Source organism: Phacochoerus africanus, chromosome 5 (assembly GCF_016906955.1).
Source record: "Phacochoerus africanus isolate WHEZ1 chromosome 5, ROS_Pafr_v1, whole genome shotgun sequence".
Taxonomy (NCBI): domain Eukaryota; kingdom Metazoa; phylum Chordata; class Mammalia; order Artiodactyla; family Suidae; genus Phacochoerus; species Phacochoerus africanus.
The window spans coordinates 118,068,201-118,090,964 of record NC_062548.1 but is presented as its reverse complement, the minus strand read 5'-3'; the positions used below and the strand labels follow the sequence as shown (position 1 = coordinate 118,090,964).

The window sequence follows — 22,764 nt, the reverse complement described above, 5'->3', positions numbered from 1 at the left end:
CAACTTAAGCGAAAGAAAGCCCAAATTCACAAGTGTCCCCTTGATATGCAGGGCACCGTCCCTCTCCTGCAGCTCCATAGACAGGAAAGATCACCCTTTTCTATACCGAGCACTCAGATTCGTGTCTTCATGCTCGGGGGCAGAGAGAGACCTCAGAGCAGAGTCCAGGATGGGAGGTGACTTTAGCAACAGGCCAGGGAAAAACCAGGGCAGCCTTCGAGGATCCTCAGGTCACATGTGTCCTCCACCTTCCCAGGTAACCCTCCTGGGTGGTTCCTGGCATAGGTCTTTTGATATAAGAGAAAGACAGGCAACCTAAAACAGCGGGGACGTGTAAAATGAAACCAGGTCTTGGAAAAATTCTGAAAGTATGTTGAAAGGAGGGAGCCCCGGATGAAAAGAAGATCTGGTGGAGGCCAAGAGTCTAAAAGAAGCACTGGAGAGGAAGTGTCCAGCATGGTCCCCAAAAGCCGCTGAGCTGAAGCAGAGGGTACCTTTCCTGTCTGGCAGGTGCACCGCAGTGATCCAACAGGCCCTCTGAAAACACCTCTTAAGGACACCTGACTCTCTCAGCACGGGCCCTGGGCTCATCCAGCAAACTTCTAACGCTAATTACATCTTCCATGGCCTCTGATGCCAGTAAGTGTCAGAAAACATCAGGACAGTCACTAAGATCTGTGTGGAAATTACAAGTCCTGTGATAAATCTGAAAATTGAACATCTTGGGATACATCACACTCCCGTGTCTCTGAAGTGCGTCATCAGAAGTGCCGTGACTCTGACTTTCTAGCTCTCATGCAGCGGAACTGAGATGAGCCACAGCGGTGATGCTCCACCCAGGAGCAGTAACAGGCACAGGTCCAGGTGGGACAGCCACGCCTGCCTGACTGGCTGTAACTCGGAGTTCAGCATCCCCGTGGCGTGCTTTGTCATAGAATCCAGGACTGCTGGGATGTGGGGAGGTTATGTTGCTTCCATCAAACAGGACATTTACCGCCCGAGCCCCTTTACTCAAAATCAGGGAAGCCTAGGAAGCCATCTGCAGAGCCACATACTGGGAGGACACTGCCTATTTTCTGCCACACAAACATCCCACTGACCCCGAGACCGACGAGCCCTTATCCAGACAAAGGCTGCAAGATCAAGATGGATGTCTCTTCTGATCCTGCCCTTCCACCTACAGCTCAAAAGCTTCAGTGCTACGCAGTGGACCCCTGACTGCCTGCTGAGTCCAACCTATACTCCCTGCATGGCATTCGAGGCCTCACAGTCAGGAACACTTACATGGCACAGCCCACACCCCACTGAGCAGCTTGCTATTTCCCAGCATACCTTTTCTCTGCCTCTGCGCCTCTGCTCATGCTGTTCCTTGCCCCATCGGCTTGCTCAACTTCCATTGGCCAAAATCCTGCCTATCCTTCCTGGCCCAATTCAGCCATTCCCTCCACTGTGAAGGTCTCTAGACCTGAACTGGCCAATAACATGGCCACTAGCCACAGATGCCATTTAAATTCATTAAAATTAAATAAAAATGAAAATTTAGGAGTCCCCTGGTGGCTCTGGGTTAAGTTAAGGATCCAGCATTGTCACTGCAACAGCTTGGACTGCTGCTGTGGCACAGGGTCAAGCCCTGGTAGGGGAACTTGCACATGCTGCATTCGCCGCCCCCTCTCCCTCCGCCCCCTGCAAATTAAAATTCAGCTCCTTGGTTGCTCTAGCCACACTGCACGTGTCCTCCAGCCCATGCAGATTAGGGGCTGGTGTCGCGGCTGGCACAGGTTTGAGAATATCTCTGTCACTGCAGAACGTTCCATGGGCAGTGCTGCTCTGCTTCCTCACCCATATCTCCCCCCACTGAAAAAACGGCCCTGTCCCTCCCCCACACTCCCCTAGCGCTTTGTAATCCTCTCCTAGCACCTGCCGGTCTTAGCCTGTACAAAGTGACTGGGTACTCATCTCTCCTGAGCAAGATTAAAAATCTCTAGAGGGCAGGACCTGGATCCTACTCAGGTTCACATGGAAGCAGTGTGGACCATAGCCCTTTGCATGTAGTAGAGGCGTAAAACCGCATTTGCTGAATTGAATTCAACATTGTCTCAGGAGCGTCATCCAGAGTCAGCTGACCAGGTTGCCGGATGGGGACAGATGCTTTCCACAGCAAAGTTCTAATAGGCGCTTAGGGGTCTGGGTCTGAGGCTCCCAAAGAGGCCAGGAATCTTGGTTTTCCTATTCCCCCGCAATCCATATGGAGGTTGCAAGCAAATGACCAGGACTGGGCTGCTGGCAGGGAGCTAAAAATAGCCACAGAGCCAACAGCAAGGAGTTAGCAGGACTTGTTGCTAAGGAGACAGCCAGAGAGAGAGCAACCAAGCAGGGAGAACGCGTCAGACCTGCACCCGGAGAGCAGAGGCCACGGTGGGGGGACTCAAAGTTGACAGGGGTCCAGGGCTCCCACCTAGAGATGTTCTGCCTTCTGGCAGCTTCTGACTCATGCTCTAAGTGGGGCAAATGTTCCCCCGTCCCTCAGTAACCCATCTCCATGGAAACCACCACTGCTGGGGTGAAGTACCAGCCCCTGGAAGGGAGGCCTCTGCCTGGAGCTGGTTGTTATAGCAACCCCCCCTCTTCCTGTCATTCTCTCTCTCCTGGCTTCTCCTGTGGGGAAAAGGTGGGGGCCCCGTCTTGGCTTAGCCAGGATGACCAGGAAACACCGGCTTCCTGACAAGAGTGACCTACAAGGGGCTCTTCGGAGGCTCCCGGGACCCCAGAAGGCCAGTCAGTCCTCAGCAAAGGGCAGAGCTTCCTTTCCTTCCTGTGAGGGCTTCACAGATCACCTCGCCAGGAGAATCCCAAACTCACTTGAGTTTCTCTGAACCAGGATCACACAAGGAGGTTTTTAAAAAATACAGATTCTTGGAGTTCCTGTCATGGCTCAGCAGTAATGAACTTGATTAGCATTCATGAGGATGCAGGTTCGATCCCTGGCCTCACTCAGTGGGTTAAGGGTTCGGCATTGCCGTGAGCTGTAGTGTATGTTGCAGTTGTGGCTCAGATCTGGCATTGCTGTGGCCGTGGTGTAGGCCAACAGTTGCAGCTCTGATTCGATCCCCAGCCTGGGAACGTCCATATGCCGCAGGTGTGGCCCTAGAAACTAAGAAATACAGATTCTTGGGCCTCACCTGTGGCGATCAGCTGGCTTGGGGTAGGGCCCAGGAATCTATTAAAACCTCCCTAGGTAATTCTGATACCAGCCAGGTGTGGGGACGACCAATGGCCCTGGCTGTCCCTGTTACAAATGAGGAAACTGAGGTCCTAGGGGGCTGAACTCACCCAAAGGGGCAGAGCCATTATAAAGAGGAAGCGGCCTGGAGAGAAGAGGGAGAGCTCAAGGGACCCTTGGCAGAGGGCGATCCTTGGCACACGTGTCTGAGGTGAGCTGCCCCCTCTCCCGGGCTCACCTCTCCCACTCCGGCAAACCAGAACATACTGTTGTCTGCTACTGGACCATGATTTAAAATTGAGCATTTCAGCAAACCGATGCCTGTGGCAGAAAGTAGAAGGTAGCAGGGTTGGGAGGCTGGTTCCCAGAGCATTCAGAATGGTGGCAGCCCAGGCAGATGATCTGGGCTGAAAAAGAAATCCATCCTCCGTTGGAAGGCAAGCCAGAGGGTCACCATGGCAACTGCAGCGTGCCGTCCCCAAACCTGGACCCAAGAGGGGCGCGGCTTCAGGCACAGGCCATGGGGCAGGGCCACCCCCGCTGCCAGTCTCGTTTTAGAACTGCTGGGAGGCTGTGCTTTACCCTAAAGCCAGCCTCTGGGCCTACCTGAAACACCTCAACACTAGGATTCAGGAGCCCCAGGCGTCCTGGGCACCTGCCACAGCGAGGCCGGGGAGGGTGTGGGGGGGAAATACCGAGGAGGCGGAGGACGTGGCCTCTGTCGCCCTGTTCCTCACAGCCTAAGTGTGTGCCCGAGACCCGCCGCACAGGCAACCGCAGCCCTCATTCAAGACAGCATGCAATTAGATGGCAAATGATGTGGCAGAGGTGCTTTCTCATGTGCTGAAGCAAATCTGAGGCGCCCGGGACCAGTAAAGGCAGGAAGAATGAAGGGAGGATGAGAGGGGGTGAACCTCCAGCTTTCCCAGACCTTTGGGGGCAGGTGCAACTGCATTAGCGTCACGAGAAGCCCAAGCACGGCCTTGTGCACACTGGCTATAGGGAGGCCAGCTAACAGCCTGGGCCCGTTCTACCAGCCACTCTCTCACACCAATTCTCCTGATCCAGAGAGCCCCCTCCTCGCTGACCCTTCATTTCTCCACCTCTCTTGCGCCTCTGTCCCCGGCAGCCCCCCATTCCTCCTTGGCTCCCCCATTCCCTCCCGGTCACGACCCTTCCCTGATGGGGTGTGCTTGGAAGCCAGACGCACCACTAGGCTCCTGGAGCCTCGGCTGCTACCTCCTTCCTCACTGTGCCCATCTGCCTTCTCTTTCCCTAGAGCTCTGGGTCGGCTCCATCAGGGGAAGGCTTCTCCAGGAACCCAAGTCTCCCGCCCCCATCACTTTGATTCCCCAACCCCGAGCTGCTGGGCATGCGCTGCTCCACCTGAGAGCAGAGAGCGGGGGTCTGGGCAGGAAGCAGGGGTGGCGGTGGCAGTGCTGCAGGTTCCCAGAACCTCACCTGCCCCTTGCCAGGAAAAAGGACAGAAGGAGCAGGATGTGAGCAAAGGATCACAGCTGATGACAAGACTCTGAGTAAGCGCCTAGCTTCTTTGGATCTTAGTTGCTTAGTCTAATGGGACCACACAGATCTGCTGAATATTACAGATATGATCAGAGGAAGTCAGGAGGGCGTATCATTTGAGAGGTGGAAAGAACCTTCTGACTAGTTTGCTGGAGCACGTGTTGATATTGTCACTTTGCTTTAGAAACTAGACTAGGGGGGAAAATGTTCATTTTACACCTGGGGGTTGTGGGTCAAAAGGAGCCCGATAAACCTGACCGGCGGGGCTGCCTTCTCCTCCCTTCCCCCACCCCATCTCCAGGCTCCAGGGGTCAAAGGGAGGGGCCTCAGGGACCACCATTCAGATTCAGGCATGCAGACCCTCTCAAGTTTCAAGGTCCAAAGAGAAGACCCAGGAGGTGTCCAGCAGACAAGCCTGGCGGTAAACCGTGGCTGAAAACAGCAGGAACGCCTACCATCTCCATCCCAAAGGAAAAATTTGAATTCCTGTACCAGGTCCTTTCCGGCCTTCCCCCGCCCATGTTTGGAAAGGGTTCTCTAGCTCGGCCGCCTTAGAACCCGTACTTCTTCCTCAGCTTGGTGTTCAAGTCTCAACCCCGCTGTACATTAGAATCACGGGGAGAGCTTTCGAAGCGATCTGGGCCGGGGCCTGTTATCACTCAATTCCAGATGTACTGTATCCAGAGCGAGGGGCCCAGGCAGAGGTGCTTAAAACAAAAGAGGCCCCACATGGGGGTGACAGGGTTGTAGGTGATACTGATAAATACATCTTTCGGGGAAATCTCTTCTCTGCCAGATTTGGTGTATTTGGAATCATCTGAAGTTTGGTGGCTCTCCAACTTTCACAAGCCCCAGAGCCTCTGAGGACTTGACTAGAAAATCAGGTTTCTCAGGAAGCCCCCCAGAATTTCTGCTTCCTAGTTTCAGATGGGCACCCCCCACCCCCAAATGTACCATTTTCATGCACTGCCCAGGTGATGCTGCTGGAGGAATACACAAACCTACCCTTTAAGAAACAGATGTCTGATGGCATCTTTGGTATTTATAAAGCAAGTCCAACTCAGTTTCTGGTTTTTGTTTATAAAGGCATCTTTTAAACAGTATCTAGGTTTAACTATCCAGGAGACTGCACTGTTTTATCCCTATTTTTGCGTAATCCATCCGAGTTGGAAATGAAAAATTTTTAATATACTCCCCATCATTCATTCATTGACGAAAAAGTCGTATGGCGTCTTTGAAGAGTTGTTATTAAAGAATATGGCAAATCGGAAAAATGGGAACATTCACACACACACACACACACACACACACACGACATACAATTGGTGTGGGAAAGTGTAACAGAGACTTGACAAGGATTAGAAAGGGCTCCACATGGAGTTCCAGCTGTGGCTCAGCGGGTTCGATCCCTGGCTTTGCTCACTGGGTTAAGGATCTGGCGTTGCCATGAGCTGCAGATCACAAGTGCGGCTCGGATCCTGCATTGTGTGGCTGTGGCGTAGGACAACAGCTGCAGCTCCTATTCGACCCCCAGCCTGGGAACTTCCGTATGCCACAAGTGTGGCCCTAAAAAAGCAAAAAAAAAAAAAAAAAGGAAAGGAGAAGGAAGAAGGAAGGATAGAGGGAGAAAGAGAGAGAAGGAACTCCAGAGAGGTGAAAAAGGTGGCCTTTAGTGGTCCTCCAGTTGGTTCTGGAACTCCTTCTGACCAGATGCTCCCGGAGGCCCCAGGCGCCTGGCCCTCCCTACCCAGGTCCTCTCCACGCGAGGCTACTTTCCAGCTGCTCTCCTCTCCGTGCTTTGGGCTCTTCCCTGCTGGCTCTCCAGTCCACACCTGCCCACCAGGTGGATGAGTCCTGTGGGCGGTTCCAGAGCTCTCTGCTAAACCTCTCCCCACGGACAGCCACCCTGACGGCTTCTTAAAAGCAGCTTGTCTGGAGTTCCCGTCGTGGCGCAGTGGTTAACGAATCCAACTAGGAACCATGAGGTTGCGGGTTCAATCCCTGGCCTTGCTCAGTGGGTTAAGGATCCGGCGTTGCCAGGAGCTGTGGTATAGGTCGCAGACGCGGCTCGGATCCTGCGTTGCTGCGGCTCAGGCATAGGCCGGCAGCTACAGCTCCAATTGGACCCTTAGCCTGGGAACCTCCATATGCCGCTGGAGTGGCCCAAGAAATAGCAAAAAGACAAAAAAAAAAGCAGCTTGTCCAAAATCTAACTTCCAAGTCCACTCCTCCTCAGGAAAATATTTTCATGACCTTAGGGTAGGTCTTCATTAGAACTCTTATTAGAGATCTCTCTCTCTCTCACACACACACACACACACGCACACACGCACACACGCACACACGCACACACGCACACACGCACACACGCACACTGACCAATAAAAGAAAAATGTGGTTAAACTGGACTTTATTAAAATGAAAAGCTTCTGCTCATCACATCCTTACGGAAATGAGAAGTCCATTACACCTTCCTGCCTCCAACCTGCTCTTCCTCTAGGATTCCCAAGCTCAGATAATGACCCCTCACCCCTGCGCCCAAACCAGGTGGGTTCCTCCCTTCCCTCCAACCAGAAGCAAGCAGTATCAATCCTATCAAGCCTGCTTCCTACTACCTGGACCCTGCGTCAAAACCAGATGCAGTGCCCTCCTAACTGGTCCTTCCTCTAGCCTTCCCCGGACTGGGCCCCCTTGCCATCGCCCGGGGTGCTCTTCCCCCCAGCACACAGCCAGCTCTCCCGCGCTCCAGCTCCCCACTGCAGTGACGCCGACATTTCTCACTACACAGGAAGGCCTCTGACAATCTGACCATCTTTTTGTAGCTTTATCTCTTCTTAGACTTCCTCACCAACTCCCACCCCTAGTTATCAGATTCTTGCTGTTCCCTGAACAACCCAGAAGCTTCAGGCCTTCTTTTCCTTGCCCTTAGAGGTTCCTTCCCCAGAAAGGCCTCCCTTGCGCATCCCTATTGGAATTCTCAAAGGACACCTCCTCCAGGAAACTTTCCAGGAGTTGCCCCAGTTCTCTCGCCCTCCTTTGTGCCTGTCAGACTCTTGGTGCCAGGAGCACGGAATGAGCCCCGTGTTCCATCTGACACGGGGGCTCACACTGAACATGCCTGCCTCCTCGCCCAGACCGCGCGTGCCTCTGGCTCAGCGACCGTGTCCAACGGTCTCCTCCAGTGCCAGCGCGGTGCTGTGTGTACTCAGTAAATCCTAACTCAAGTCCATTACCTCCTTCCTCTGGAGGACTGGCTCCTCCTCCACAGTCCAGACAATCACCCCATGCCTGAGCATCCCAGGTTAAGAGGAGCTTCATGTCTCACCTTTCTGATGCTGGCAGAAAGGACAGAGAAAGAAAAGGGGACCACAGTGAAAAGAAAAGGAAAGCTACGCTCTGGCACAGGATGTGAATTTTATGGAAGTTTTGGGTTTTTTTTCCCTCCTTTAGGGCCACATTTGTGGCACATGGAGGTTTCCAGGCTACGGGTCAAATTGGAGCTGCAGCTGCCGGCCGGCACCACAGCCACAGCAACACCAGATCCAAGAAGTGTCTGTGACCTACACCACAGCTCATGGCAACACCGGATCCTTAACCCACTGAGCGAGGCCAGGGATTGAACCTGTGTCCTCGTGGATACTAGTCAAATTCATTTCTGCTGAGCCACGACAAGAACTCTCGAAAGTCTTTTTTTAAGCCTCTATCTGGATGCTTTACATATGTGCCTCCAGGAAAGGCACATCTGTGAGGTCTGAGAATTCACTCAAATAATTAATTTCGGATGTATGTCCAAGGTCATGTGGGAGACAGAGAGAGCTTCTGATCATATCAGTGTTCCTCCCCCGAAATTACACAGTTTGAGAATCTCAGGGGTTGTCCAGGCTCTTTGTGTCACTTTACAGAAGAGAAAACTAAAGCACAGGAGGAGAAAGGCCTCCTCACACTGATCAGGACGGAGGCTGGGCCCAGAACCCAGGCCTCCCGAACCTCATCCCATTCACTTATAATCTGATTCCACGATATCAAACACACGATCGTGAGAAAACAGCAAAGCCAGGGCAGGGGCTCAGGACCAAATGAGTGGAGCAGGAAGCGGGAGAGGGGGTCCGGGGTGAAAAGGACACAAACCTGGCAAGACCCGGGGGCTGGAACACATGCAGCCACAGTGGTGCGAAGGCACTGGCCAGAGGGCTGGGTCGCCTGGCTCCCCCCCAGCCCAAACTGCAGTTTCAGGGGAAGCCAAGACTAAAAACCAGGAAGGCCCGGTTCTAGTGGAGTCATTTGGAGGCAAAACAGAAGCGAAGCATGTGATCTGGATTCTGGTGTTACCCCCCGGCCTCTCTACACGGATATCCAGGTGGCTCTTCACTGCTTACCCTGCAGAGTCTTAGCTTCCTAATCTTAAAACAGGAATTAAAAAAAAAAATAGTGCTTCTAGTAATTGCAAAAAATATACCTGGCAAATGACAAAAACAGTACAACTTTGCATGACCTGACTCCAGAGAGCATGACCCAGGGGCTGGGGGTGTGCAGTGCTTCAGAGCAGTGACGCACCCTTCTCAGGGTTGCTGGGCAAGAGCGAGCCACAGACTGTCAGAAGAGGCACCGCAGAAACAGGACATGATGGCCGGGAGAGATGCGCTTCCTTCTACGCCAGCAAGTCCTGCTTCCTAGGGGAAGGTGAGCTCACTGAACTGAGCTGGGGGATGCTGACTGGTGGACGATAGGACTCCCTGACAGGAATTCCCTGTCACTGCACACTGACCTAGGCTTATTGGGGGGTTTTGGGGTTTTTTTTTTTTGTGTGTGTGTGTGTGTGTGTGTGTCTTTTTTAGGGCTGTACCCCCGGCATATGGAAGTTCCCAGGCTAGAGGTCAAATCGGAGCTGCAGCTGCCAGCCACAGCTACGCCACAGCAACACAGGATCCAAGCCAAGTCTGCGACCTACACCACAGCTCACAGCAACACCAGATCCTTAATCCACTGAGGGAGGCCTGGGATCGAACCTACGTCCTCATGGATCCTAGCTGGGTTTGTTTCTGCTGAGCTACAGTGGGAACTCCTGACCTAGGTTCAGAGGTGTGACCTGGGCCAGGCCGCTGGGGTGACTTCCATTTTACGAATCCTGATACGCAAATGAACGTGAGCATCTCTTAGGACTGTGGCGAAAGTCAGTGCTCTTGGCAAAGTCCCTGGCATGAAGCAGGCGCTCAGCAAAGTCCCAGCAACTTTGACCTAGTTCAGGCTTGGCTATGGCCACCGCCGGACCTGGCGCAAGTTATCAGGGCTCCACATGGCTACTGTTTCCTCACCACTAAAAAGGGGGGATGCGCTAAGAGCTGTCTCTCTGCGCCCCCCATATGTGGTGAACACTGCAGTGCACACACACACACAGCCAGTCCACGGAAGAGACAGTGGGGCGCTTTTCGGTTGACAGTTTCCCAGCCTGTCCTAATGGCCATCCCTGGAGGTCACTACTGATTATGGACTGTCGCAGGAGTCCCTTTAAAATGTGTTCAGCCTTTTGGTAGAGTATACTTGTCACACTTGCTCCAAATGGCATCCTCTCCTTTAAGGCTGATGTTATTATTATTATTATTATTATTTTGCTTTTTAGGGCCACGCTCGCAGCATACAGAGGTTCCCAGGCTAGGGGTCGAATCGAAGCTGCAGCTGCCAGCCTACACCACAGACACAGCAGTTTGGGATCTGAGCTGCATCTATGACCTACACCACAGCTCACGGCAACGCCGGATCCTTAACCCACTGAGCAAGGCCAGGGATCGAGCCCGCACCCTCATGGTTCCTACTCAGATTTGTTTCTACTGCGCCACGATGGGAACTCCAAGGGTGATGCTGTCTTTGAGCTCACCCTGCAAGAGTTCAGGTTCCCATGAGTTTATATACAGTGAATAAGCAGGGAGTATCTGCCAGGTGGAATCCCCTAGAACTGCTACCCACATACATTGCTAACGATCTGATGTGGGTCCTTGACGGTCTATCCTGCGTTGCCATTTCTCACATCCTCTGTACGAAGGCCCACGAGATCACACTTAATTCATCTCCTTATTCCCAAGGCCCCCAGCCCACTGCCCCCAGCACAGGAGGTGCTTAGGGATTGCTCATTAAATGGAATCTAACACAGCAGGAGGTGGCCCTCTGGACACTCACGGGCTGTTCTTCCCAGGCCCGACAGGAAGCACAGTCTGTTGAGACTGCAGGGTTATAAAGCAAGAGGAAGCAACATTTGCTCAGCTCACAGAAGCAGCAGCACAAATGGCCAATAAACATATGAAAAGACATCCAACCTCACTTATTATCTGGGAAATGCCAATTAAAATCATAACAAGATACCGTTTTCCCACCCATTAGATTAGCAAAATATTGATGTTGGCAAAGGTGAAAATCTTCTCATACCCTGTTTATGGGGCATAAATTGGCATTGCCCTTTTTGGAGGGTAATTTGGCAGACTGCATAAAATGCAAAACACACACTCCCTCCAACCCAGCATGTCTCTTTCTAGGTGTCTCTCTTCAAGTAACAGAAGCACAAAGAGGCATGACTGAGGATGTTTGCTGCTGCAGTGCTCATGCAGTAAAACGCTGTAAACCACGCCAATGTCCACCAATAAGTGAATGGTTAAATAAAATCATGGTAATCCATATGGTGGACTAGAACAGTAATTACGTGGCTTGATTGCCCAGGCTTATTGTAAGTGAAACACCAAACTGTAAAGTGAAACTACAGTGTGGTTCTATTTATATAAAAAAGGAAAAGAAAAAAAAGCAACTGTGAAGCAGAATTTATATCCACACACATACATAGACAGATAGAAAAAAATCATGTCATCCCTACCCCAAACTGACAGTATCAAGCACCTCTGGTGGAGAAATTCAAATCACCGGGGAGGGATGTGTTTTGTTTTTTACAAGTGTGTATTTGTGTAATACTGACGTAAAGTCAAGGGTTTTCTTTTCTTTTCTTTTTTTGGCCGCCCTGTAGCATAAGGAGGTCCTGGGCCAGGTCTGAGCCACACTTGTAACCTATGCTGCAGCCACGGTGATGCCAGATCCTTAACCCCCTGGGCCCGGCCAGGGACGGAGCCTCTGTCCTAGCACTCTAGAGACACCACCAATCCCCTTGTGCCACAGTGGGAACTCCTAAAATCAATTTTTAAAAATTATCCATTTCCAGAGTTGCCTTGTGGCTCAGGGGGTTAAGGATCCGACAACGTCATTGCAGCCTCTGGAGTCGATGCTGTGGCATAGGTTTGATCCTAGCCCAGGAACTTCCGCATGCCACAGGCTTGGACCAAAAAAAAAAAAAAAAAAAAAAAGGCTCAGCAGTAATGAACCTGACTAATATCCATGAGGATGTGGGTTCAATCCCTGGCCTCACTCAGTGGATCGGGATCCGGTGTTGCCGCAAGCAGTGGTGTAGGTCATAGACATGGCTCGGATCTGGCGTGGCTGTGGCTGTGGCTGTGGTGTAGGCTGGCAGCTGTAGCCTGATTCGACTCCTAGCCTGAGAACTTCCATATGCTGCGGGTGTGGCCCTTAAAAAAAAAAAATTCCATTACCTTTTACCCCTGTGCTATAAATGTTATGAATACCTCATTAACCCACACAACCCTGAGATTAGAATTATTCATTCATTCATTCAGCAAACTTTTATCCAGTACCTCCTGAATGGCAGCCCTGAGGGCAGAGGTGCCCAGAGGACCTGCACTGATCAAGCATGGGTTGGGCAGAAGCAGAAAGCAAACTGTTAAGTAAGTGCAGCTCTCATGAAGATGAAACATACCCAGGAGAGCAGGGTACAGCCAGGTCTAGCCACAGCGCAAGGACCTCAGCTCAGGGAGGTTAAGTGACTCCGAAGGCTCCCTTCAGATCCAGTAAGTGGCCGAGTCAACATGTGGACCCACCTCCAGGAAAAGTAATGTCTGCGCTGCCTGCTGGGGGTGGGGGGGGTGCTCTGAGTACAGGATGGAGAGGGGAGGGAGGGAGGAAAGACTGTGATATTTGGGCCTAGATTCTTCGTTGTCAGTATGTAATATGTATTAAGCATCTAACGAGTCTAAGGCTGCACGAGCCCCTCCCTTCAGACCGGGAGCCAGGAAAGAGACCAGATCCTAGAGGCCATGGCACCCTTGCCCTGATGTAATTTAGAATTGGCTGAGTGAAGAGATTAATGAGAATCCTAACATCACGTGGCCGTAACTACACCCTAAAAGCATAAGCAGTGACACACATGGGGCGTCCCGGGCCCTCTGGCTCCGTGGCTGTTCCAGCTGCTGGGCCAGGCCTCTGCACGTCTTCTGCCTCAGACTCCCAGCAACCAGGGTTAGCAGAGAACACCTGTGGGAAGCCCTTCCTAAGCCTCAAGCACTCCCTCGGGGGCATCTGGTTCGGAAAATAGTTAGAAAGAGGACCTGGAACTGCCCTCCTTTGGGAGGAAGGATGCCTTGCCTCTGCCCTCCCTGCCGCCTGGGCAGGAGCCCGGGCCAGGCCAAGGAAGGTTCTCGGCTCAAGCAAGCAGAGGCTCAGAGGGAACAGCAGGAGTGCAGGGTACAGAAGACTTGGGCACGCCTTACCCCGGGGAGCCTGTCTACACAGTCCCCTGGCCCCATGCCATTCTCCAGGTACACCTATCAGCACCCCTGGAAACCAGTGGCTTGGGCACAAGCTCCCTGAGAGGGAGTCCCATACTCCCCCACTTCCCAACAGCTTAGCCAACCAGCAGGTATTCATTGAGCCTGTTCTCTCTGCCCAACATCAGGTCGGGCATGATGGGTGAAGACATAACAGGTAAGAAAGAGTTAGTGAAAATACTCTATGCGACGTAATTGAGTGCTAAACCCAACACTCCTGACAGTAAGGACTACAGGGGTGCAGGGAAGGAAGAGGTCAGAGGGGGCTGGAGAAATCCTGGAGGGCTTCCTGGAGGAAGCAGCAGAGCTTGGCCTCAACCCTGAAGAATGGATACGGGAAACCATAGCAGGGACAAAGGCAGGGAGGGAGGAAGGAAGGATAAAAAGGAAGACTGGTCCCTCGCAGGGGCCAGCATGGTGGTCCAGTGGGGCGGAGCCACTGTGGCAGCCATGGTGGGGGTCAGAGCCTTGAGAAACAGCCAGAGGATTTCTGACATAATGGCCGCTTCCACAGCAGGGCCTGGTTAGGACTGAAGCAGCGTTTAACCCTGAAAAGGGCTTGTGAAGAGGCACAGAGAACAGGGACAGACGTCGTAGCCCCAGCAGGAATTCCCACCTGGGCCAAGGAGGGAAGGAGGAAATGCCCTCATTTTCCTCATCTACTTATTTTGAATTTCATTCATTTTATGATAGTTTAAGTCTTAATTCTTTTTCCCCACTGTTTTGAGAGGCAGGTGGACAGGCCAGGGAAGAGCAGACCTCGCTGCGGACTGACTGACCGGGGGGGGGGGGGGGCATGGGAAAAGGAAATTAAGCCGAGACGGGGGTTTTGAGGGAAGAAGGCCCTACAGGCGGGCCTTGAGGACCGGGGAAGGGGCAGGCACAGGTGGGGTCTGGGGAAGCTCTGCAGCAGGGAACACAAGCCCTCAGGCCCTGGCCTGGCCCTGCCCACCTCCCGGCCCCACTCCTGCTGCGCTGAGCCCCACACAGCACAGGCACTCTGTGCGCCGTCACCCACCATGACCTTCCCGTTCCTGAAAAGGCCAAGCCGGCTTCTGCCTGCAAACCTTTGCACGTGCGCTATATCTCTTTTTGCAAGACCCTTCCCCTCTTCCCTAAATTCAAGCTCGTGCTATATTTATTTATTTATTTATGTGTTTATTTATTTATTCATTTATTCAATGTCTTTTTAGGGCAGTGCCCATGGCATACGGAAGTTCCCAGGCTAGGGGGTCTAACTGGAGCTGGAGCTGCTGGTCTACGCCACAGCCGCAGCAACAGCGGATCCTTAACCCACTGAGCGAGGCCAGGAATCAAACCCGCAACTTCATGGTTCCTAGTCAGATTCATCTCTGCTGCACCACGACGGAACTCCAAAGTTCATCTTTTAAAAGCCAAAAGCTACCTCTCGCTAATGCAGAAGTAGTCTAAGCCCTCGGCTCTGCTCTTCCTGAGGCGCCGATCCCTCACCCTATCAGAGGAGAGCCAGGAATACCCTGGGCTGCTGGGAGCTCCAGCATCTTAGATGATGCTCAGACAGGGCGGGTTCTGGCATCATCTCAATGATGGTGCCCTCCAGAAACTTTAAAAGGCAGGTGTCACATTCAGAGGTTTGGAAGTGCTGGTGGGACCTCCCCGTGGCACTGCCTGGGAAACAGTGTGGATTTGGCAGGAGGGGATGCGTCTTCTGGGGGAGGGGGGTGGGCAGGAGATCTATGAGAGCGCATAAGTGGTAAGGGGATCAAGACTGGCTGAGGGTGGCGGGGGCAGGGATCTGGGGTTGCCACAGTTAAGGGACAGAGGAGGATGCTAAGAAGATGCAGGAGGAGAAGGGGAAGAATCCTAGACACAAGGTCAGGGCAGCAGCTTCAGAAAAAAAGGGCCAAATGCCAGAGAACTAAGAGGAGACAGCAGAGGAGGGCGGATTTCTTCCCTGTTCCTAAAAGAAAGCCACTTGGAAAACAGGCGCAGAGGGCAACAATTACTGCCCTTTAGCCCGAGGGGGACTTAGGGGACTTGGGAATCCCGGGAGCTATCTGGTTTCCCCAGTGTTACCTGCAGCTGGCCGTCCCCTGGCGCCCCAGCAGAGCCCAGGGCAGGGGGTGCGGTCTTTGAGGCTGGTCCGGGGAGCCCCGAACTGGAATCCCATTCCAGCCCCCTTCCCTGTCCCCTGAGTGAGCTTGTGGCCAGCAGGTGACCCTGGAGCCCCAGCCCCCTTGTCTGACACAAGGGGCTCAAAGGTTCTAGCGTTTGTACTGAAAGGCAAGGAATTCTTGAGTTGTATCATCGAATGAGTAAGTTCAACAAGCTCACCAGCAGAAAATGTACTTGGGGTGCAGGTCTCTACACTTCAAGTCACATCCGTAAAATATTCAATCAACTTTCAGTTTTTCTGTTGCACTTAAGGACGACTTTTGAGTCATCACTAAGCAGATGCTTGAGGTTTCTTTCTTTTTTTTTTTTTCCAGAAAAGCTTTCAATGATTGTTAAAGTTTGGTGATAGCTCCTGGGGGTTCATTATCTTAGGCTCTCTACCTCTATGTCAGAACAGGTTTGTAATTTTAAATCTTTTTAACTTTTAGTGGAAAACTTTAAATTGAAAAAATCTATTCTCTATTATGTTACTTTTCCCTGTGAGCTGAGAAGAGTCTGCCTTTTGTATTGCAGCAGAGGGTAGGCCGCTGTACTGGCTCCTTCAGGGGTGCACGGTTTGAAGATCACCAAATTTCTAGAAGTTTTCCAAGTCTAAAAGTCCTTATACCCAGTCTCTGACCTTAGGGCTAAGGGAGGGCAGAAGCACGGACCACGCACAACAAGGGGTTAAAAAAGAAAAGCCCCTCCCACAGGCTACAGGGGGCCTGAGGGAGCCAAGAGCTTCAGGCCGCGAAGGAATTTCCATCCCAAAGACCACACTTCAGGCTCAGAGTCAGGTGCCTCTCTTCTCTCAGACCTTAGACAGTCTATCCCTTTTCCGGGCTCTTCCAGGAGAGAAATTTCTGTCTTCCTGGATCCCAAAGGCACTGGAAACAATCGAGTAGCCAACATCCGCCCTCCTCCCCTAGAGAAACTTTCTAGAGAAAGTTCGGAACTTTCTCCAGAGCCCACTCTCACGCGAGGCGAACTGGGATAACTCCCTTCTTTGCAGGCCTGCGGTAAAGACAAGTGAGCGTGCAAGGGAACTGCCCCAGGTGGTGGCAGTTCCCGGGGTCCCCCCTCCTTTCCGGGTCTACAGCCTTCTCTCTCCTCTCATCGAACATCCAGCAGAGCAGCCCCACGACGGAGCTTGGTGCCCAGGTTTCGCCCCTCTGTCTCCACTCCGTCCCCTCCTCTGGCCGCTGAGGCCTTCCCTGGGCTGCCTTCCACCCGCCCGCCCCCCCAGCCTCTCTTAGAAACATCACCAGCTACCTCCAGGTCGGCCGGAGCGGTAGCCAGTCTCAATCCAGCCCCCCGCAGGGCCGGGCGGCCACTGTCTCCGGAAAACCACCTCCTTTCTAAGACACCCGCTCTTCCTCCCGGGCAGCTCAGTCCCCGGCCTGCCACCTTCCCTCTCCATGTGGCCATAAGGGTTGGGTTCTGTGGATGGAATCCTGGGACTCTGTCTCTGCTCTCCCCTCCTGGCTCCTAGGTGAGGCCATCAGTGACCATGGACTTAAAGGCCAGGCTCTGCTCCTGACGCCTGCACACCTGCAGCCTGGACAGACCTCCCTGCGCCCCGGGCTCCAGGGACCTCAGCATCTCGCATGAACTCTTGATCCCCTCCCGTCCCAAACGCATTCCTACCTGAGGAAGTAGCATCCCCATCACCTGGCGTTCAGGCCAGACCCATGGGGGTCGGCCTTGAGCCCTGCCACGAGTCCCCCTCCCCCAGTCATCAGCAAGCCCTGCTGACTCTGTCTCCAAAACCCACCCCGGCTCTGCCTTCCTCTCCGTCGCCACCGCTGCCCCTTACTCCACGCTGAATCATTCCTCTGCACCGCAACTTTCATGCCTCCCAGGACACTGGGCATGAATCCAGTCCTTGGCCAGGATCTCAAGGCCCTGTGTGACTGGACCCCGCTTCCCTCCCAGCCTCGTCTGGCCCCTTTATCCCCCGCTCACTTCGCTCTGGCCACACTCGCCTTTCACTCTGCCAAACAAGTCAGGGCCTCGCTTGGGCCATAACTACCTGTGCCTAGAATACTCTCCACAACGCCCCCCGATTCACAGAGCCAGCTCGTCTCTTCCTCTGGGGCTCAGCTGAAATGCCACCTCCTCCCAGTAGCCTCTCCTGTCCTGACCAGCCCACATAAAGCAGGCCTCTGTTAGCCTCGCTTTCAGCCCCTTGTTTACGTGTGTTCTGTCCGTCTGCCCTGCCAGAACAGCAGCTCCATGAGGGCAGGAATTACACGTGCACAGAGCCTGGGACACCGCGCAGTTACGTGCCTCGTGTCCAATAAACATTTGTTGAAAGAACAAAGGAACCAGTCCCTGCCTAGGGGTCCAGCAGGTCCCTGCAAGGGCGCGAGGTTAACCTGAAGGGGAACCTGAGGCTCAGCCAGGGCCTGACAACAGCCGCAGACGGTGGCTGAAGCTAACTCCTGGTTGTCCAGTTCTGGGGGACCGGCTGGGGCCCAGGCCAGAAGGCACCTCACCTCCCTTTTCCAGCGTGCCAGCCACTCGTCCCGCTTGCGCTTGCTGATGTAGTAGGGGTCCCCCGCCTGGAAGGTGAGCCGCGGCATGGGCCGCTGGCGGAGGCTGGACTCCCAGCCCAAGCCACCCCGCAGCCGGCCCCGGGAGCCCTAGGACAGAGAGACAGAGCGGCATTAAGGTGGGCACGGACGGCCCGCTGCAGGGCTTCTTCCTCCTGGAGGGGACCCCGAGGAGGCACTCACCTCGAACAGAACACAGGAGCTCTGACTCCTGGCCAGAGATGCCAGCCCCGCGAGTGCGGGCCAAGCCCCTGCCTGGGCTGGGTGGGGGCGGGGCGGGGTGGGGGGCAGGACATAAACTGGGAGGGGCGGGCGGGGCTCGGTCTCCGAGGGGGACCTTCCAACCTCCACACCCCTTCCTCGGCTCCTCACAGAGGGACATGTAAAGAAGGGGCCAGGGGCCACCTCGGGCTCCCCTCACACACTCTCGCCACAGTCGGTCAGAGCGGTGGCTTTCTTCTAGAATCAGGATCCACAGAGCCCCTGGGGGGTGAGGAAAACACTTGCCTCCATTTTCATGGATTCGATGTTGGTCTCCTTCTGTTCTTTGCCTGTGGAAAGGGAAGAACAAAGGGACTGTCGGCGGAGTTACAGGAGCGGCTCAGAGGCCTCCCTTGTGCCTGAGGTCCCTGCCAGGGGACAGGGCTTCTCCAACCATCTAGGTGTTCCTATGTCAAGCCTAAGGGCCCACCAGGCGCCAGGCGGCATGCTGGCCCCGAGGACTCGGAGCACAGCCAGGGCAGAGAAAGGACTGGAGCAGGCCTGGAGGCCCAGATCGGAAGCAACAACAGAAAAGCCAGGGCTGTGGTTTCTGGCCCATTGAGCGCCTCGGGTGCACGGAAGGGGTCTAGAAATAGCCCCCCTCGGCTGCTCCCAGTCCACAGAGCCGCCTCCCAGCAGACGGGCCCAACTGCACAGCCCTCCCTGGCCCTGGAAGGGACCACTTGCTCCCATGTGGGGTAAGGCGGTGATGTGCTGGGGACGGCGGGGCACAGGGCGACTGGACCAAGGCTCTGCGGAAACAGCTTTGTCTCTATGAGGCTCGATTCCCTCATCCAGAATATAAAGATGCTGGAGATGGTTTCTAAGGTGCTCCTGCAATTCTCAATCTTCTGTTCCTGTGAGGAACATCTGCCTCTGTACCCCATTCCCATCCTGTTCTCAGGTCCCTAAGTTTAGCTTTATTCTAGAAGACTTGGATTCCAGCTGTCTCGGTGTGACTCTCTAACTTCTCCCAGCCTTTTCCTCACTGGTTTATAACCCTTCTAAAGGCTTCAGGGGATTAGGAACATTCTGCCTAGAGTAGGGCTTGGCATATAGCAGGTGCTCAATCAACAGGAGTTTTGCTCCCTTCCCTAAGGCAGGACTTCCCTGCTCCTCTTGCCCTCTTGCCCAAGGGGTGGGGTTGCTGAGCCCCAGCAGTATTTTCTTTAAGGGGGACCTTATCCTCTCCCTGTCCTCTGGGCTCCAAGCAAGAGGGCAGCCACACTCCAGAATGTCTGATGGCCACCCTGGTCCCTGCCGCCCCCCTCCTCGCAGGGTCCAGCCTCTCGAATGCCCTTCCCAGGCCCAGTACGCCCTGCAGTCTGCAGCCTGCAGCCCTGGCCTGGCTGGGGGTGGCGCTGGTTCTGCCTTCCAGCTTCCTGCTGGAGGACAGGGGAGGGCGTGAGCCTCCTCTTACCTGGGACCCAGAACCCCTTTGTCTGAAGCCAAGAGTACTGAGCTTGGGCCCAGAGCGCAAGGTCACTGAGGCTGGCTCATGGTAGCTTTGGGGGCGGGGTGGGGGCTGTGAAGGGGGGACAAAGGGCCACAAACGGAAAAAACAGCCCCTCCTGCATCTCCTGGCTCTGAGGCGGAAACCAGCCACAGCACTGAAAGTCTGAATCCTCAGCCCCCAGAGAGGCTGTTTCTTTGCCCCCTCTCACCACGGGAGACCTGGGGTTCTGCTCTGGGCCTCGGCAGGCAGGGCCAGCAGCGGGGGCGGCGGGGGGGGGGTTTGCTGCCGGGAAGAGGGGACCCCCGCAGGGCCAGCCGGCCCTGGGACGCGGGGAGGAAGCGGGGGCGCCGTGTAGGCAGCAGGCCTTTTAAGGTATGTCTCCCCAGACCTTCTCTGTCTATTCCTCGAGCTTCCTTGAGGCCCTCTTGTCCCACCAGAGCCAGCTCCCCAACTTTTTCTCGGCCTCCCGGAGCGGGGCTCCCCCTCCCACCCGCGCCGCGCCTCGCCTCCCTCCTTCCTCGGGGTCCCCGCACGCTGCACCCGTGAGGTTTTGGGCGGCCAGGAGGGGGCGCCCGCCCTCGGATCACAGCGCCCGGTGGCCCCTGGGACCTTCCTGCCCCGACCCTCCGTGGCGTTTGATTTATGGGGAATCACCTCCTCCTTAGAATGAAAGAAAGTCGGGGCTGAAGGGACTTGGAGAGGTGATGGGGTACCTGTGCAGCCCATCGATGGGGAAACTGAGGCCCAGGGAGCGGAGCAACTCACGCCAGAACCGAGACCAGGGTTCAGCGCCCTTGACTCCCCAGCCAGCTCGCTCATTTTCATTTTCACACCGCACCGCCTCGATGCGTGTTCCCGCACTTCCTCATTCCCTGGCCCCCATGCTCCCCCAAACAGAATTGCTTTTCCTCATGCGGTTTCCAACTGGCTTCCTTCTGGAATTTTCTCCCTGACAGACTCTGCGCATGCCCACTTGAGTGATATCGCGCACACACACACACACACACACACACTTTCCAGCCTGGCCCAGCAAAACAACAAACTGGGCTGCCTCAGAATGCAGCACTTGTCCTGAGTCAAGGAGGGTCAGCTGTTCTCTCGACACTCCCTCTGCAGTCCATCTGCTCCTGGCCCAGACCCAGAGCCACGGGCTGGGCCAGGTGGCTGTGTGCCTTCCAGGGTGGTCCTGGCAGGCTTACACATGACCTTAGGGTATCCTAGGTCCTGGGGGCAGGGGAGGCCAGGGTGCTTCTAACACATACCTGTTGGTCTGCGGCTCTGCTCTGCCAGGGGCCATCCCCAAATTCCCTTTAAGTGAACCCAAGTCTCCGTGACAGGATTGAGGCCGGTCGGCCTCAGAGGGCAGTCGCTAGGCCAGTACTGCGTTCAGTTATTCAGACAGGAGCTTTGTGCTGCCCTAATCTGGTCCCTTCCTAGTTGTATAATCTCAGGTAAGTAACCTAACCTCTGAACGCTCCGTCTCCCCATCTGAAAAATGGGGCTAATAGAAGTCTTCCACAGATGATCGCAAGGATTACATAAGAGAATTATATAAAGAGCAGGGCTTCTCCAAGTTTAATATGCATTGAAATCAGCAGGATCGCTTTCAAACGTAGGTTCTGATGAAGCAGGTCCAGGGTGGGACCTGAGATTCTGCATTTCTAACATCCCAGGTGAGGCCAAGAGACGCTGCTGGTCCATGGACCACTTTGAGTGGTGAGGACACAGAAGACTCAACACGCGCTCAGGATTCGGCAAGACAGAAAGCCACATTACCATCCCACTCCACCATCCCGATGGCCTTAATGCTAGGCGTGCAGGAGCAGTTCCAAGGCCACCACCTGCCTGTCCAGGTGGCTCTTGTCCTATTAGTCATCATCTCTCCCGCTCCTCCTTTCTCCTGGCTGTACCGTCAGGATGTGGTGCTCCTTCGTGTTCACAGGAGGACACCCAGGCCAAGACTGCCTTCAAGTCCTCCGTTTTTCCCGTATAGGAACTAATGAGAGGTGTTCCAGGAAAGATGGATGGGGCCCCTGCAGAGAGGCATGAGGGGAACCGAAAGGAGACCACAGCCAAGTCACTTCCTCCCTGGGGCCCCGGTCTCCTTCCTCCTTGGAACCAGCAGCTGAGTATGCATTCTGTGCGGCTGAAGGCGGGCCCAGCGGGCCAAGCCGCCAGTGGGCCACTGCCCACCACTCCAGGTAACAGCTCACCAGTCATCCGGACAATTCACAGTGACCTTCAGGGCTCCCAGCGCGGGTCCCTGCCAGCATCCCCACTGCCTGGAAAGCTGGGGCAACGCAGGAGTCTTCCAAGGCCAAATGTGGGAGATCAAGGACACCCGAAATGTTTTTGCCCACTGCACTCTGCCCTGAGCTTCTGAGAAGGATCCACTCAATGTGCGAAGGCCCCCAACCCAAGAGTCACTCGTGTAACCATCTCTCCCATTCCCGCTGTGTCCCTGGCATTCACCCATAGCTCTCCAGGTAACCACCCTCGTGCCCTCCCTCGGCGCCTGCAGCAGCCTCCTGACTGCTTATCCTGCTTCCCAGCCCCTCTGCTCTGTTCCATTCCAGGATCCAGATGGCAAAGGGATCTTTGCAAATGCAAAGCGGATCATGTCAGCCCCTGAGAGGGCAGCCTTGAAGCTGCGCTGGCCTGGGCTGCTGTCCCCTATCTCACACCCTTCGCCCTTCCTCCTCCCATTCCAGACTTCCGTCCTTCTGTCAGGCCCCTGGATACCCTGCTCCCTCCCACCTGGGAGCTGTTACACCTGTCCTCACCCCCTCCCTGGGTGCCCCTCCCCAGTGAACCCTTCAGCTTAGGTGTCCCGGCCCAGGCTTACTGGGGTCCCTCTGTCATAGTTCCTCAGAGAACCATGTGTATTTTCCCTCAGAGAACTGGTCTCTGTGTATAATCACGCATTTCTCATGAATATCTGTCTGTCCAGCAGACCGTATGGTC

The 22,764-nt window shown here is 54.5% G+C and overlaps 1 protein-coding gene across 6 annotated transcripts in view; it reads right to left on the bottom strand.

The window, feature by feature from the left end:
• The window catches only part of DNMT3A (DNA methyltransferase 3 alpha), a 106,688-nt gene that overhangs the window by 25,953 nt on the left and 57,971 nt on the right, over window positions 1–22,764 (bottom strand). For all 6 annotated transcript variants that reach the window (XR_007135194.1, XR_007135195.1, XM_047782509.1 and 3 more), the window contains 2 exons: window positions 18,591–18,634; window positions 18,027–18,173 (listed from right to left, as the gene is read on the bottom strand). Coding sequence is in view for 4 of the 6 variants with exons in the window: in XM_047782509.1 (XP_047638465.1) it covers window positions 18,027–18,173; window positions 18,591–18,634 (191 nt within the window). In the remaining 2 variants the exon portion in view is untranslated. The remainder of the gene's footprint in view (window positions 1–18,026; window positions 18,174–18,590; window positions 18,635–22,764) is intronic.